The sequence below is a fragment of the Microtus ochrogaster genome, chromosome 8 (genome assembly GCF_000317375.1).
Source record: "Microtus ochrogaster isolate Prairie Vole_2 chromosome 8, MicOch1.0, whole genome shotgun sequence".
In the NCBI taxonomy this organism is placed as follows: Eukaryota; Metazoa; Chordata; class Mammalia; order Rodentia; family Cricetidae; genus Microtus; species Microtus ochrogaster.
In genome coordinates, this window is record NC_022015.1 from 72,538,536 (window position 1) to 72,553,165 (window position 14,630).

At 38.7% G+C, this 14,630-nt stretch overlaps 1 protein-coding gene across 3 annotated transcripts in view; it reads left to right on the top strand.

Moving 5' to 3' along the window:
* Positions 1 to 14,630, top strand: part of Slf2 (SMC5-SMC6 complex localization factor 2) — a 51,317-nt gene that overhangs the window by 2,917 nt on the left and 33,770 nt on the right. Inside the window, exons 1-8 of one of the 3 annotated variants that reach the window (XM_026781214.1) lie at positions 1,846 to 1,881; positions 2,217 to 2,290; positions 2,470 to 3,197; positions 4,678 to 4,732; positions 6,834 to 7,801; positions 8,781 to 8,851; positions 12,993 to 13,115; positions 13,699 to 13,866. In XM_026781214.1, coding sequence (XP_026637015.1) covers positions 2,269 to 2,290; positions 2,470 to 3,197; positions 4,678 to 4,732; positions 6,834 to 7,801; positions 8,781 to 8,851; positions 12,993 to 13,115; positions 13,699 to 13,866 — 2,135 coding nt within the window. In that variant the 5' untranslated portion in view covers positions 1,846 to 1,881; positions 2,217 to 2,268. Of the gene's footprint in view, positions 1 to 1,837; positions 1,882 to 2,216; positions 2,291 to 2,469; positions 3,198 to 4,677; positions 4,733 to 6,833; positions 7,802 to 8,238; positions 8,316 to 8,780; positions 8,852 to 12,992; positions 13,116 to 13,698; positions 13,867 to 14,630 lie in introns of those variants that run through there. The other 2 variants (XM_005352347.3, XM_026781215.1) reach the window with 2 other exon arrangements.

The following is a 14,630-nucleotide window of genomic DNA, read 5'->3' on the forward strand; positions in this document are numbered from 1 at the left end:
TTGTGAGCCACCATGTGGTTGCTGGGAATTGAACTCAGGACCTTTGGAAGAGCAGGCAATGCTCTTAACCACTGAGCCATCTCTCCAGCCCACTAGTAGTATTATTTTGATTTGCATTAGCTGTTTATGGATTCTTTTCCACCTTTCCAGCTACCAATAATAGGGTATCACTTGTCTTCCCTTTGCAGACTAGCATTTCTTCCTTTACTCGGTGGTGGAGTTAATTCACCTAATGTAATTTACTTTCTATAAACAAATGTATATATTCTCCTTTAGCCTGTAACTTAGCTTTCAGTCAGAACCATTTAGATTCTATCAACATACTTTCGAGTCTTAAGTAAGCCAGTAATGATGCGCATAGCATCATTACTATGAAAAGATAGAAAAGGACATCAGCCTTGGATTTGGATTGCTCATTCACTGAGTAATCAAGTTCATCCACAGAGGAGACAACGCTGGTAGCCTACTGCTGCTGGCTATCAGCAAAATGGATACATTTTATAAATTTTTTATAACTTATTTACTTTATTTCATGTTCATTGATGTTTTGCCTGCATGTATGTCTGTGTGAGGGTGTCAGATCCCCTGGAACTGGAGTTACAGACAGTTGTAACTGCCATGTGGGTGCTCGAAATTGAACCCAGGTCCTTTGGAAGAGCAGTCAGTACTCTTAACTGCTGAGCCTTTCCAGCCCCTCAGTAAGTTATTTACTCAATTTTCCTATACATGTAATATCACCTTTTATAAGCTAACAGCTCAGTGTGCAAGAGTAAGTCAGAGTTTAGGTTTTGGTAATAATTGCTGTGTGCCCATGTTAGGGCACAGTAACCCATAAAAATTATTAAACCAGTTTGGTTTTAGATTTTTTTCCTGTTAACTTTCACATCCCTGTTTTTTATTTTAGTTGGGTAGTATGCTGTTTTTAAAAAAATGCTTAAGAGTTTTATTAATATTTTACTTATTTTATGTGTATGTGTGTTTTGGCTGCATGTATATCTGCACCATGTGTGTGCCTGGTGCCTGAGGAGACCAGAAGAGGGTGTCACATACCCTGGAGCTGGAGTCAGACATTTGTGAACAACCAAACCACTTCTCTGCAAGAACAGCAGGGTCTTAAACACTGAGCCATCTCTTCAGCCCCTTGAACTCTTTTGTGTTTTTGTTTATATGGTTTTTTTGGTTTGTGTGTGGGTGGTGCTCCCTGAGAGAAGGTCTCACTATGTAGCTCCCACTGGCCTAAAATTCACTACATAGACCAGCCTGATCTCAAACAAATACACCTGCCTCTGTCTCCTGAGTGCTGGGATTAAAGGTGTGTTCCACTGCTGCTGGCTAATCTTAAGGAATCTTAGATTTAGAAAAAGAAAAAAACATTTGAAACACAGTGTGGCTCATTCTAGTTTTTGCTGTTGCTTAGTTTAGACTCAAATGATTCTTTCTGCTTTTGCCTTGCACATTCCTTTCAACTACTTCCCTAGAATCAACCTAGGTGTTGTTTCTCCCATCTGTTACTCTGCTCCTGCTGCAAGAGTTTGTGAAGGTTTATGATCTATCACCATTTCTCACCACTTCCCTAGATTTAGACTGCAGTTTTGCCATTTTAGTATCCTTGATTTCATTGTCTCAGTTGTATATATAAACAGAGAAAATTGGTTATATTTTCAACTTTCTTATGGCTTAGCAAAGTATGATTACTATTGTCAGAACCTGATTAGTTACATCACAGAGTGGAATCCAGCTGGTATTATGTAAATCTAACATTCACCACTTAATCTAAAGTATTTATGTTTTAATACTTGATTTTGTGATGCCATATTAGTTGTGCTTTTGTTTTCAGGAAACAATCAATCATAGATTTCTTCAAGCCAGCTTCAAAACAAGGTATGCATGTTGTTAATGTATTTCTGATGGGTTGTTTTAGAGGTGAAGAGGGCCTCCAAACTTTGATTATACTCTTCAGAATTGGAAATTGTACAGTTTTAATGAAGATGCGATAAACATTGAGCCATTTGTTATGCATTTTTAACATTTAAAATAATTCAGTTTATAGTGTTTTTGTTTTGTTTTGTTTTTTTAAAATTTTTTCCCAAGACAGAGTTTCTCTGTGTAGATCTGGCTGTCCTGGAACTCACTCTGTAGACCAGGCTGGCCTCGAACTCATAGATCTGTCTGCTTCTGCTTCCCAATGTTTATATTATTTTTATTCTCTAATACAGTAGCTCACAAATGGAGCCATAGGGAGGTTAGATGAGGTAGCAGAAGGGATTCATGAATGTAAACTTCATAAAAGGTAAATCTATTTCTTAATTTCTCTCTCTTCCAAAATGTATTTTATTACCCAAATATTAATTGGCTTGAATTTTTTAGTAGCTTCAATAATTTATAAATTGATAGTTAAATAGTAATAGAAACATTAGTTTATTTTTAATAACATACAGTTTGTATGTGTTTTAATTGTGGCTGTTTTAGACAAACATATGTTGGATTCTCAACAAAAATCAAACATCAAATATGGAGGAAATGGAGAATCCATCAATGGGACAGAACAATTTGAAAGGAAATTATCATCACCAAAAAAGCCCAAACCCAAAAGAATGTCATCAGAAGAAAGTCCTATTTTAGAAGCTTTCATGAAAGATGGTAAAGAGCACCACAAAGATCATGGTGTACATGAGTCACGTCAGCCTTGTATGTCAGTAGGCTCCAAATACTTACTTAAAGGAGCAGGTGTGTATGCTCCTTCCTCTTATCGATTGTCCAAAGAGATGAAGGCACGAAAGAAAAAACACCGGTCTCCAGAGAGAAGGAAGTCACTGTTCATTCATGAAAGTAACAGGGAGAAGAATGAGAGAGATCGAGGAAAGACCAATGAAGACTCCAGAAAGCAGGCCCAAGAGACAGAAGGTGACATCTTCAAGAACAGCTCCAGAAGTGTTAGCAGCAGAAGCAGTCTGCCCCGGCACCACCCAGGAGAAAGCCCCCTGGGAGCTCGGTTCCAGTTGTCATTAGCTTCTTACTGCCGAGAACGAGAGCAGAAGAAGTTGAGAAAGGAACAAATGGAGCAGAGAATCAACTCGGAAAATTCTTTCTCAGAAACATCCTTAAAATCCTCTAACATAGGGAAAAAATGTAAGCCAAGGCATGAGCACAGCAAACAGAATGATGCTGTACCTGGGAAGAGTAACCTGTCAAATCTGGTATGTACAATAATTACTGGGTTAGATCCTAAGTCTAAAATACGTAATAATCCGTAACATTTAAGGAAGTGCAGTACATAATTTGGTCTGACACTGAATTCATTAGGTTTCCTCCAGCTCCCCTACATTGAATTCAGTAAATTTCTTTACCCAATTTTTTCAGACTAGGAGCAAAGATCATTTCTAGTGGAAAGTAAACATTCAGGCAAGTATAGTCTTTTTTCTTTTTTTTTTTTAAGTTAAGATTTCCAAAAGTAGGTACTGAAGGAATGGCAAATATAAAAGAACAAGAAACAGTTTAGAGCATTGGTTCTTAAAATGTTCTCGGAGCAGTAGTAGCACTAGCAGCAGTTGGGAATTTGTCAGAAATGCAGTCTCTGCTTAGAGAAACAGTGGAGTTGGAGCCCATCAGTTCTTGGTTCTAAAGCCATCAGGATAACTGATGCACTCCAGAAGTTGAAGAATCACTGTTCCAGATATATATAAATCTTTATCATTTTATTTAAACCTGTATGTGAAGGTACCCATAGAGGCCAAAAGAAGCCATCAGATCCCTTGGAGTTGTAGTTACTGATGGTTGTGAGCTGCCTGATGTGGATGATAAGAACTCAAGTCCTACAAGAGGACAAAAATTCATAACTGCTGAGCTATCTCTCCAGCCCCATAAATAAGTCTTTGATTGGGCATGGGTCTTAGAAACATAGTTGATGACTTAGAAAACTACATGTATTTTTTTAGTTCTTACCATTTTTCTTTTGAGAATATAGACTCAGATTAGCATCAGAGCTTTCCACTCTTCCCTAGAAAATCAACTACGCTGGTCTTTGTAACCTAATCCTTGCTCAGAAACAAAAACAATTTAGAACTAGGAATGCAGCTCTGGTTCAGTGCTTGCCCACAAGTATATAAGAACCCTGCAGTTCCCAACATTGTGTAGAAGTGCAGTTGATAAGCTGCTATGAAAACTTCAAATCAGATAAATCAGACATAACTAACATTCCAGGAGTGAATAAAAAGAAATCTTGGTTAGCATTGTGTATTACTAGAAGATAATGTAAATTCAGAGGCCTCTTTGCAATGAGATTGTGCATTTACTATAAATGTTGCTAATGATGAGTAGATATAATATTTGCTCCATAAACTAATAGTTTTCAACTATTGTATTGATTTTTGAATTATGAGTATAAATTACTGTTAACTTATGAAACATGAACTTCATTTTTGTGATTTTTTTTTTTAGCATATTTTATGATACAGATGGCAGTGTGTGTGTGTATTTGGTATTGCATTTGGGCCTTCTGTCTCTGGACAAGCACTGTACCATTGAGCTACATCACTAGCCCATACCCTTATTTAAGATCTTTAAAGTTCTTTAAAAAAAAAAACCAACAAAAAAAAAACTACCTCTGAGTATAGATGCTTGCTTTATTGGTCTAGAAGTCTGTTCAAATGTAAGTTCATATTTTTTACTTCCTCATAGGAAAACGGACATCTCTCAAGAAAAAGATCATCTTCAGACTCATGGGAGCTTTCAGGTAGGTAGCATCAGATTTAAACAGAATTTCTAAGTAAGTTTGAAAATAAAATTATTCAAATATCATTTCCCTTTCTAGAATTAAATGTCTCAGATAATAAGAGTTTTATAAAATTACATCCCAGAAGAATATTATTCCAAGCTAGGTATGGTGGCACATATCTTTATGTTCAAGTCCTCAGGAGGCTGAGATGAGGATCTAGAGCTTGTAGCCAGCCTGAACTATACTGATTAAGAACTGACCTCAAAAAAGGTGATTGAATTTATTCTGTATAATTTGTTGTCTTGATTTCTCTCTGCCTTATTCAGGAGTTCCTAATAGTGTGTTTTAGCAATGTGTTCTGAATCCTTGGCTACATCAAGAAACATAGTTTTGGTGTTAGGAGAGAGGCACATACCTGTAATTCTAACACTCAGTAGGCTGAGGAAAGAGGATTGTAAGTTTGGGGCTAACTTGGGCTACAGTGAGTTGCTGTCCCAGAACAAATGAACAGCAGCATATTCTTGCATTCTTGTATACTGTTGAAATGTTTTGTATGAAGTTAAAACAGTATCCAGATATTTCAAAAAAGAAGAGGCCTTTCTAAAATAACATCTCAAGGAAACAGAGGCAGGCCTGGTCTACAGACTGAGTTCCAGGTCAGGTTCCAAAGCTACACAGAGAAACCCTGTCTCCACAAGGCAAACAAACAAAAGACAATCTGTTTAACTACCTCAACCTTGGTTTTTAGTCATTTGATTTCTCTTCCTGCATTGTTTTTGTTTTATTTTGCTTTTTCTAGACAAAGTTTTCTGTATAGTCCTGGCTGTCCAGGAACATGCTCTATAGACCAGGCTGGCCTCGAGCTGCCTTTGCCTCCTGAATGCTAGGATTAAAGTCAATCACCTCCAACGTTGAGCAAATAAATAGCTATTGAAGTGTTTCTGGTTGTAGTTGTTAAAGAACACAGGCATCTGTAACAAAGTACCCAAGCTTGCATAGCTCCAAACAGCAAAAACTGTTACCTTATAGTTCTAGAAAGTTGAAGTCTAAAATCAGTGCATTGGTAAGGCCTTCCTCTGATTGCTCTCGGGGAAGACTGCATCTTTACATCTAAACAGCTTCTGGTGTTTGCTTGTAGGCTTCAGTATTCCTTGATTTAAAATGTCATCACTCAGTAACATGGTATCTTGTGTATTCCCTCTGGCATACCTGTATTTGGGTCTAAATTTCCTATTTTAGTAAGGAAGCTGATCCTTCTCATCGACCTTGTTTTAATTTGGGTATATCTGTGAAGACCCTGTTCCCAGTTAAGTTCTTATCCTTGAGTGAAGGTCAGTAGTTGACCATAGTTGGGGAGACACAGCACAACCCATAGCAACTGAAAACTAGAAGGACATAAAAATTGGTGGTAATCACTAGGTGGAAATATTTGGATGAGTCTACTTATAGGGTTAGTTTTTGGTTTGGTGTTTTTATGTTTTTGTTTTTTAAAACAGGGCTGTCCCTTCTAGTCCAGACTGACCTTGTATTCATGATCCTCCGGCCTCAGGGCCTCAGACTCCCTACTGCTGGGATTGTAAGTATACACCACAATGTAAGGTAGAATTTGTTTGTTTGTTTGATTTCTCTCTGTAGCTTTGGATGTCCTGGAGCACTATGTAGACCAAGCTGACTTCAAACTCAGAGATTCCCTTGCCTCTGCCTCCCAAGTGATTTATCTGTCTTTTAGTCCTATATTTGCTTATAATCTAAAACCCCCATACTTTTATTTTTGAAGTATTTGATTTTAGAACCAGGTGGTTTGGGGACTTGAAAAGAATGTCCACTTTGAGCAGAAGTACTCTAGAATCCCCTCATTTACTGCCATAGTGCCAGTGTACAGAGTCTTAGGTTTTAGGGAGCGATACTTCTGGTAAGATAGTAGCTTAATAGACTAACAATAACATTGAGTACCTGTCATTTAGCTCTAAATTTCTTGGGCATCCCTTTCAGTTACCTTTCTTCATCACATTTGCATAGTGAATGGTTTCAGTTTAAACATTTCATCAGAGTTCTGTGAATAAGCTTGAGCCAGACAGAACAGTATGCTTTTCACTGATGTGACAAAAATTAATTTTAGGCTCTAAGCAGAATAAACTCTCCGACAAAAGAAAAAGGAACTCTGTGGACTCAGATCTGAAAAGCACAAAAGAGTCTATCATACCAAAAGCAAAAGAGTCCTTCCTAGAGAAGCGTCCAGACACCTCACATCAGAAGGAAAAGTTTATAAGACACATTGCACTGAAGACACCAGGTGGTGTTCTGCGTTTGGAAGATATAGCCAAGGAACCTGATGATGAAACAGAGCGTTCTTCTGCAGACTTGGCACCTTCAAATTCTGGCCACCATTCTTCCAGGAATAGTGACCAAGTCCACGCAGCAAGTACCAAAGAGACTAAAATACAGAAGCCCCACTTACCTTTACCTCAGGAAAAATCTGCAATTAAAAGAGCTAGCAACCTTCAGAAAAGTAAAACAGCTGGCTCTGTGCCATCAAAAGAGACAAAACTACCTTTACTTTCCCATGTTCCAAGTGCTGTTTCCTCTCGAGTACCGTTAAATGCTAAAAATTGCGCTCTTCCAGTTCCTAAAAAAGATAAAGAGCGTTCCTCCTCTAAAGAACATTCTGGGCATTCTGCAGAGTCCTCCAAACACAAGGAACACAAAGCAAAGACTATTAAGGCTGTTTCTAATGAATCTTCAGGGAAAAGTTCTGGGGGATCTTTGCATTCAGAGTACAGCCCTCCTACAGAGTCTCCCCCAGCTGCCTTGGAAGTTGTGCCGCGTGTCCCAAGCCCTGCAGCACCTTCAGATAAAGAGAGTTCAGGAAATTCTAATGCAGGTAGCAGTGCACTGACAAGGAAATTCAGGGGTGATTTTGATAGTGATGAAGAAAGTTTAGGTTACAACTTAGAGAGTGATGAGGAAGAAGAAACATTAAAATCGCTGGAAGAAATAATGGCTTTGAACTTCAACCAGACTCCACCAGCTTCAGGAAAGCCTCCTGCCTTTTCCAAGGGCCTTAGGTCCCAGTCATCAGACTACATAGTAAGTAGTTCTGTGATAATTTGTCTTCATTTGACGGGGAAAAGATGAATTAAAGAAGATAGATTATTAACTTATTTTAAAATTCGGTGTTTACTACTACAACTCATCATTAGACTGACGTGGGTATGATTTTCTCTTTTGGTAAATGAGTTCCCCATATCTTCAATTTTATTGTAAATCAGTGGTCTCCAAACTTTTTTGATCACATGTACTTTTTTATTGAAAGGAAACTTTAAGCATGTATGCCAATATAAATGTAACTTATAGATTCTATACATGTACCACTATAATACTGTGTACTTTTGAAATAAAGTATATACAAAAACAGAATTTAGAAGAAAAAAGAACAGTTAAGTATGTTCCTGTGGCAGTTAAGTAGAAGTTACTATAGATTAAGTTCTACTGGAGTTTCTATAGAAGTTCCATATAAATAGAAGTTCTATTATTTTCTTCCTGCACCCCAATGGATCACCTTGCACACCCCCTGCTTTGGAGACCACTGCTGTAAATGAAGGTAGAGTGTAGAAATGTTGTTAATTGTGGTGTGCAATTTTATTTATAAAGTGCTTCATTCTATCTTGGGAGTAAACTGTATTAATTTTAAGATTTCTGTAAAGTTTGGTGGGGAAGGTATAATATTCCATGGTAACACCTAAAAAATTAGTGGTAGTTTGATTTCACTAAAATAGAATGCAGAACCAAAGTCAGGGACGCCACAGAGCCCTTGGGTGTTTGCATTTAGATCCAGAGGTTAGCAGGGTTTTATAGGCAGGGTCCCTCCTAATGGATGTTGGAATCAGATTGCAGTACAGAATACTAGATTTAAAGCATGATGGTGAAATTTTTCCTTTAAGAAGGGTATCATCCAGACTCAGGTTACTGACAGAAAATAGTCATTAGTACTTTGAATAACTTATTATCCCAGTTCTTCTACTAAGATAAGTTATAAAGTATTTGTTAAACTTTCTTTTTGTTTTAGGAATATTCTCAGAGTGGAACTTATACAAATACTTTAGAGCGTCTTGTAAAGGAGATGGAAGACACACAAAGGTTGGTTAAAATCATAATCTGTTAAATTTAACAAGCTGCTTTGCTTATGTGCTTGGCTTTATTTAACTTAAATGATAAATTAGTATATGTTGGGCTGGGGATTTAGTTCAAGTGGTAAGTGATTGTCAAGCAAGTGCAAAGCCCTAACTTCTGGCTCCAGCACCAGAAATCCCAAGGGAACTAGAAGTTAACATGCATTTTATAGGAGTGCCTTTATTACAGTTCTCCTGTCAACTGTTGTAGAAATACGATGTGCTCTCTTATTCATGAGATATCAAAAGATAGAGGCTTTACAGTATACCTTGTATTGCATCATTATAAATTCCTTTTTGCTTGTTATAACAGTGTCTTAACTGATATCCTTGAGGAAAAGCATAGGTAGAACTTATTTTTATTGTGTGTACGCGTGAAAGTGCTAGTGTGTGTTTGCTGTGGCCTGCGTGTGAACCTCTGACGACTCCTTCCATAGTGTTGAGGCAGCCTCCTCAGTGCTCTGTATGCGAGGCCAGCTGACCATGAGCTCCAGGGAGTCTCCTGTCTCCGCCACCCATCTCCTTGTCGGCACACTGGGATTGCAGACACTTAGGCTATGCATCCTTTGCCGCGCGCGCCCCCCCCTTCTTTTCTTTTATTTTTTTTTTGAGATAAGAGTCTCACTGGGTAGCCCTGGCTGCCTTCAAATTTAGAGAATTCTGCTTACCTCTGCCTACTGGGTTCTGGGATTAAGAATGCGCAGTACCACGCCTGGCATATGCATCCAGCTTTTATGTGGGTCCTGAGAATTCAGACTCAGGTCCTGATGCTTGTGTGGTGAGCGCTTACTCAGCAGCCATCACCACAGCCCTCGTTCAGTTTAGTTTAGCACACTAACATCACCACCTCCTAGCTCCAGAATGTTCTTCGTCTTCTCAACTGAAACTCCATGTCAATTACCATTCGGCTCTTCCTCCCTGCCTTTGGCAAGCCACCATTTTTCTCTTTCTTCCTGTTTCTATGAAGTTGACTACTCTGGATATGTCATGTGAGATTATTTAGTAGTTTCGTTGTTAGATCAGGAATATTGTACTTAGCATAATGTCTTGTTTGTACTGAAGATTGGGTTAGAATTTCCTTTTTAAGGTTAGCTAGTCTGTCTTAAATACATGCCACATTTTATTCACTTATCCATTAATGAATGGTCACTTGGGCAGTATCCACTATTTGGCTGTTGTGGGAGGAAAAATGCTGTGATAATGTGTGTACCTCCTTTCGGATATTTTGGGTCTATACCCACATGTGGACTTCGTGAATCATGAGGTGATTATTGGGATTTGGGAGAGCAACCACAGCATTTTACGTACCCGCCAGCGTGAAGGAGGATTTCTTTTCTCCACATCTTCTCCAGCACTTGCTATTTTCTCTCACTTTTTTTTCTTTTTATAATAACCATCTTAAAGGGCACAGAATGTTTTCTCATTATGATTTTGATTGACATTTTAAATCTATTGTGTGATTGGCTTTTTTTTTTTCCAAGACAGGGTTTCTCTGTCTGTCTGTGACTTTGGAACCTCACCTGGAACTAGCTCATGTAGACCAGGCTGGCCTCGAACTCACAGCGATCCCCTGCCTCTTCCTCCTGAGTGCTGGGATTAATGGTGTGTGCCTCCGCCACCACCACTGGCAGAAATAAAATTTGAAAAAAACTTTTTTTTCATGTTTACCAATTTCGAGCATTTTTTATACTGTTTTCTTGGGTTGGGGGAAGGGTTATTTGCTTAGGCATGATCTCCATATGTTGCTACGGCTGGCCACAAAGTTTGGATTCTTCTCCTAGTTTGCCCAAATTCTGGGTTTACAGGTGTGTACACCATGCCCAACATTTAAGTATAAAATTTGAAACCAAGATAAACTGTACGTTTATTCCTATATCATGTTACTCTTTGAAGGAATAGTTCAAAATGTTAATAAGCAGCCCACTTTATGTACCTCTAAAAATTGAGGGTCATAATTTCCCTAATGAAATTTATGTGACCAGCTGAATATAGTGGCAGTTGTTGGAATTCAGGAGCTTGGGAGACTAAGGCAAGAGGAGTGCCATGAGTTCAGTGTCTATCTCAGTGAATAAATGAGTGACAGCACTTGCTGCTGAGCTTGACATCCAGATTTCAGTCCCTGAGACTTACGGTTAAAGGGGAGGACTGACTGTTGAGTTATCCTCAAGCCTATATACAAACTAGTATGCATACACACATGCACATGTACACATGCAAATAAATGTAATTTTGTTTGTTTGGTTTTGGTTTTTTGACACAGGGTCTCACTATGTATTTCTAGCTGTCCTGGAATTCACTATATACTCAGACTCACAGAGAGATCTTCCTGCCACAGCCTCCTGCATCCTGGGATTAAAGGCATGTGCCACTATGTCTGGCTTAAATACAATTTTAAAAATTAAGAAGTAAATAAAAATTTTAAACAGTGGACCTGGAGATAAGGATCACTGGCTAAGAATACTTGCTGCTCTTCCAATGGGACTGATTTTGTTTTTCAAAACCCATGTCTGGTAGCTCACAACCACCTTCAGGAACTCCAACACCCTTTTCTGGTCTCTATGAAAAAACACACACGGGTGGCACACATATATAAATTAAACTTTAAATTAAAAATTATGTGACTGGTTACAGACTTATTGCTAGTGTGAATAACATGCCTTATTTATTCAAAGACTACCATAAAACGAGCCTATAAAACTTCATTTAAAGTTTAGCCAACTGGAGTAGGTGAGATGGCTCATTGGCCTCGAACTTACAGATCTAAGGACTGGGATTAAAGGCATGAGCTACCACTCCCAGTTTCAAAATCAATTTTAAGTCACTTTAAAAGTAAGTCTTAACTGCCTACATTATATAAAAGTTAATATATACAAGTCTCAAACTTGTTAAGTATATAAATAACTATAGAAAAATTTCAGACATTTAGGTTAAAAGTTTTTGCCTCTGAATTTAGAGAAATGTTTAAAATTAAGCATTGATACATGTGGTGTTACACACCCAGTAATAACACGTAAGTGGAGGGAGGCAGGAAGATCTCAAGGGTAAGGCCAGCCTAGGATATATCACAAGACCTAGATATGTACACACGTGTGCAGACACAATGGTAGTAGGAATATCTTTCTCAGACCAAAGACAGAAGTAACATTTGGTGTGATGATTGACCCATCAGTTGTGATAGAACAGTAAGTTTATTGATTGCTTATTTTCCTTTAGTCTCACCAAGAGTTCATGTTTAAGTATGCCATAGTAAGTGCTCAGTGTTAGGTGTGGTAAAGATGACTGTGATGAAGACAAAAGCCTAATTAATTGTATCAGGATGTTGGTCTGCAAGACGTCAATGAGTATTAAAGATTAGAGAAGATAATCAAATTTGATCATTATTTACCATTTTTCTTTTTCTGTTCTCTGGTTTGGACAGATCATTCTTAAATTTCTAGCTGTAAAGAAATATTCAAGGGGCTAGAAAGATGGCTCAGTGACTAAAGAGTATTGGTTGCTCTTCCAGAGGACCCAGGTTTGATTCCCAGCACCCACATGATGGCTCACCATTTGTGACTCCAGTGCCAGGAGATCAACACCCTCTTCTGGCCTCTATGGGCACTGCGTGCACGTGATTCACAGACATGCATGTAGGCAAAACACATACCCATAAAGTAGCATTCTTTAAAATAGTATAATGTTTTGTGGAGATGTGATTTACCCTGTATTCTAACAGAATTTGTTTAAAATAGAGTATATAGTAAGAGTTTTTGGTTGGGGTTACTTTTAGATAACAGCTAAAATTATCTGGGTTTCTTTTGTGGTTTTTGTTTGTTTGTTTGTTTGTTTGTGGGGTGGTCATTTGTTTGCTTGTTTGCTTGGTTTTACAATACAGGGTTTCTTTGTGTACCCTTGACTGTCCTGGAACTAGCTCTGTAGACCAAGTGCCGGCTCTGGTTGTCTTTTTTAAAAAGTCATAAGACTGGCCTGGTGTGCATGCTTTCACTCCCAGCACTCAGGAGGCAGAAGCAGGCGGATCTATAGAGAGAGTTCTAAGACTACATGGAGAGAACCAGTCTCAAAAATAAATAAACATAAATCATTTATTAGTACATTCTTTTAATTTTCAGGTTAGATGAACTGCAGAAACAGCTACAGGAAGACATAAGACAAGGCCGGGGCATTAAATCTCCTATAAGAATTGGTGACCAGGACAGTACAGATGATGAGGATGGCCTCTTGGAAGAACACAGGTAGTGTCTTTTCACACCATCTATAAGCGTCTAGTCCTATTAATCATTTTTTAATTTGACTTTTATGAAACAGCTGGGCCACTGATGGCTGGCTGCCCAGTGGCTGAGATACACTTGGGTTTTGTTGGAAGGCAAGCATTTAAACCAAGGCATGCAGGCAATGGTGGTACAAGCCTTTGGTTCCAGTACTTGGGAGGCAGAGGCAGGCAGATCTCTGGGTTCTAAGTTAGAGGCCAGCCTGATCCACAGAGTGAGTTCCAGGAGAACCCTGTCTTGACAAACAAAAAAATAAATCAAATTAAAAATACCCCACAAGGTACATGATAAATCTTTATCAGTGGTGTTCACTGTGAGCTTTAAAGAGAAGGACAAAACATTCTTTTTGAGACAGGGCTTTTCTGTGTTGCCTTGGCTGTCCTGTGGACCGGTCTGGCCTTGAACTCACAGAAATCTGCCTGCCTTTCCCTAGGGAGTATTGGGATCACAGGTGTGCTCCACTATTGCCCCACTGACTGCCTTCGTTTTTAAATACAAAACCATTTGTGTCCTAACTCTTCACTATTCAATGGTCTTTGTGTTTCAGGGAATTTCTAAAGAAATTTTCAGTTACAATTGATGCTATTCCTGATCATCATCCAGGTGAAGAAATATTTAATTTTCTCAATTCTGGAAAAATTTTCAATCAGTATACCTTAGATTTAAGAGACTCTGGTTTTATCGGAGAAAGTGCTGTGGAAAAGCTTATTCTCAAGTAAGTAAATCACAAACATTTTGGGTTTTTTTTCTGTATAAAAAAATTGTTCTAAGGGCTGGAGAGATGGCTCATTGGTTAATTACACTTATTGTGGGGTGGTGGCGGTGCATGCCCTTAATCCCAGCACTCAGGAGGCAGAGGCTGGCAAATGGATCTCTGAGTTTAAGGCCAGTCTAGTCTACAGAGTGAGTTCCAGGATGGTCAGGGCTACATAGAGAAATCCTGTCTTGGAAAAGAAAAATAAAAATAACACTGCTCTTGTAGACGACCCAGGCTCATGTGTGATGGCTCACAACTATCCATAACTCCAGTTCCAGGGAATCTGACAGGCTTCTGACCCTTGTGGGTATCAGGCATTTATGTGGTGCACATATATGCATGCAGGGCTATTAATCAGGGTTCTCTGGAGCATTCAACCTGTAGGTCTCAACCCCTCTAGGGCTGGAATGACCATTGGAAAATACAGATATTTGCATTACGATTTTTAACAGTAGCAAAATCACAGTTATGAAGTAGCAGCAGAAGAAGTAACAAAACTAACTTTGTGGTTGGGGATCACCACAGCATGAGGAACTGTATTAAAGGGTCACAGCAGTAGGAAAGTTGAGAACTACTGCTCTAGAGGAACAGAATTCATAGACTTATCTTTATATATTGAAAGGGGACCTATTGCAGGCGGATCTCTGTGAGTTCGAGACCAGCCTGGTCTACAAGAGCTAGTTCCAGGACAGGCTCCAAAACCACAGAGAAACCCTGTCTCG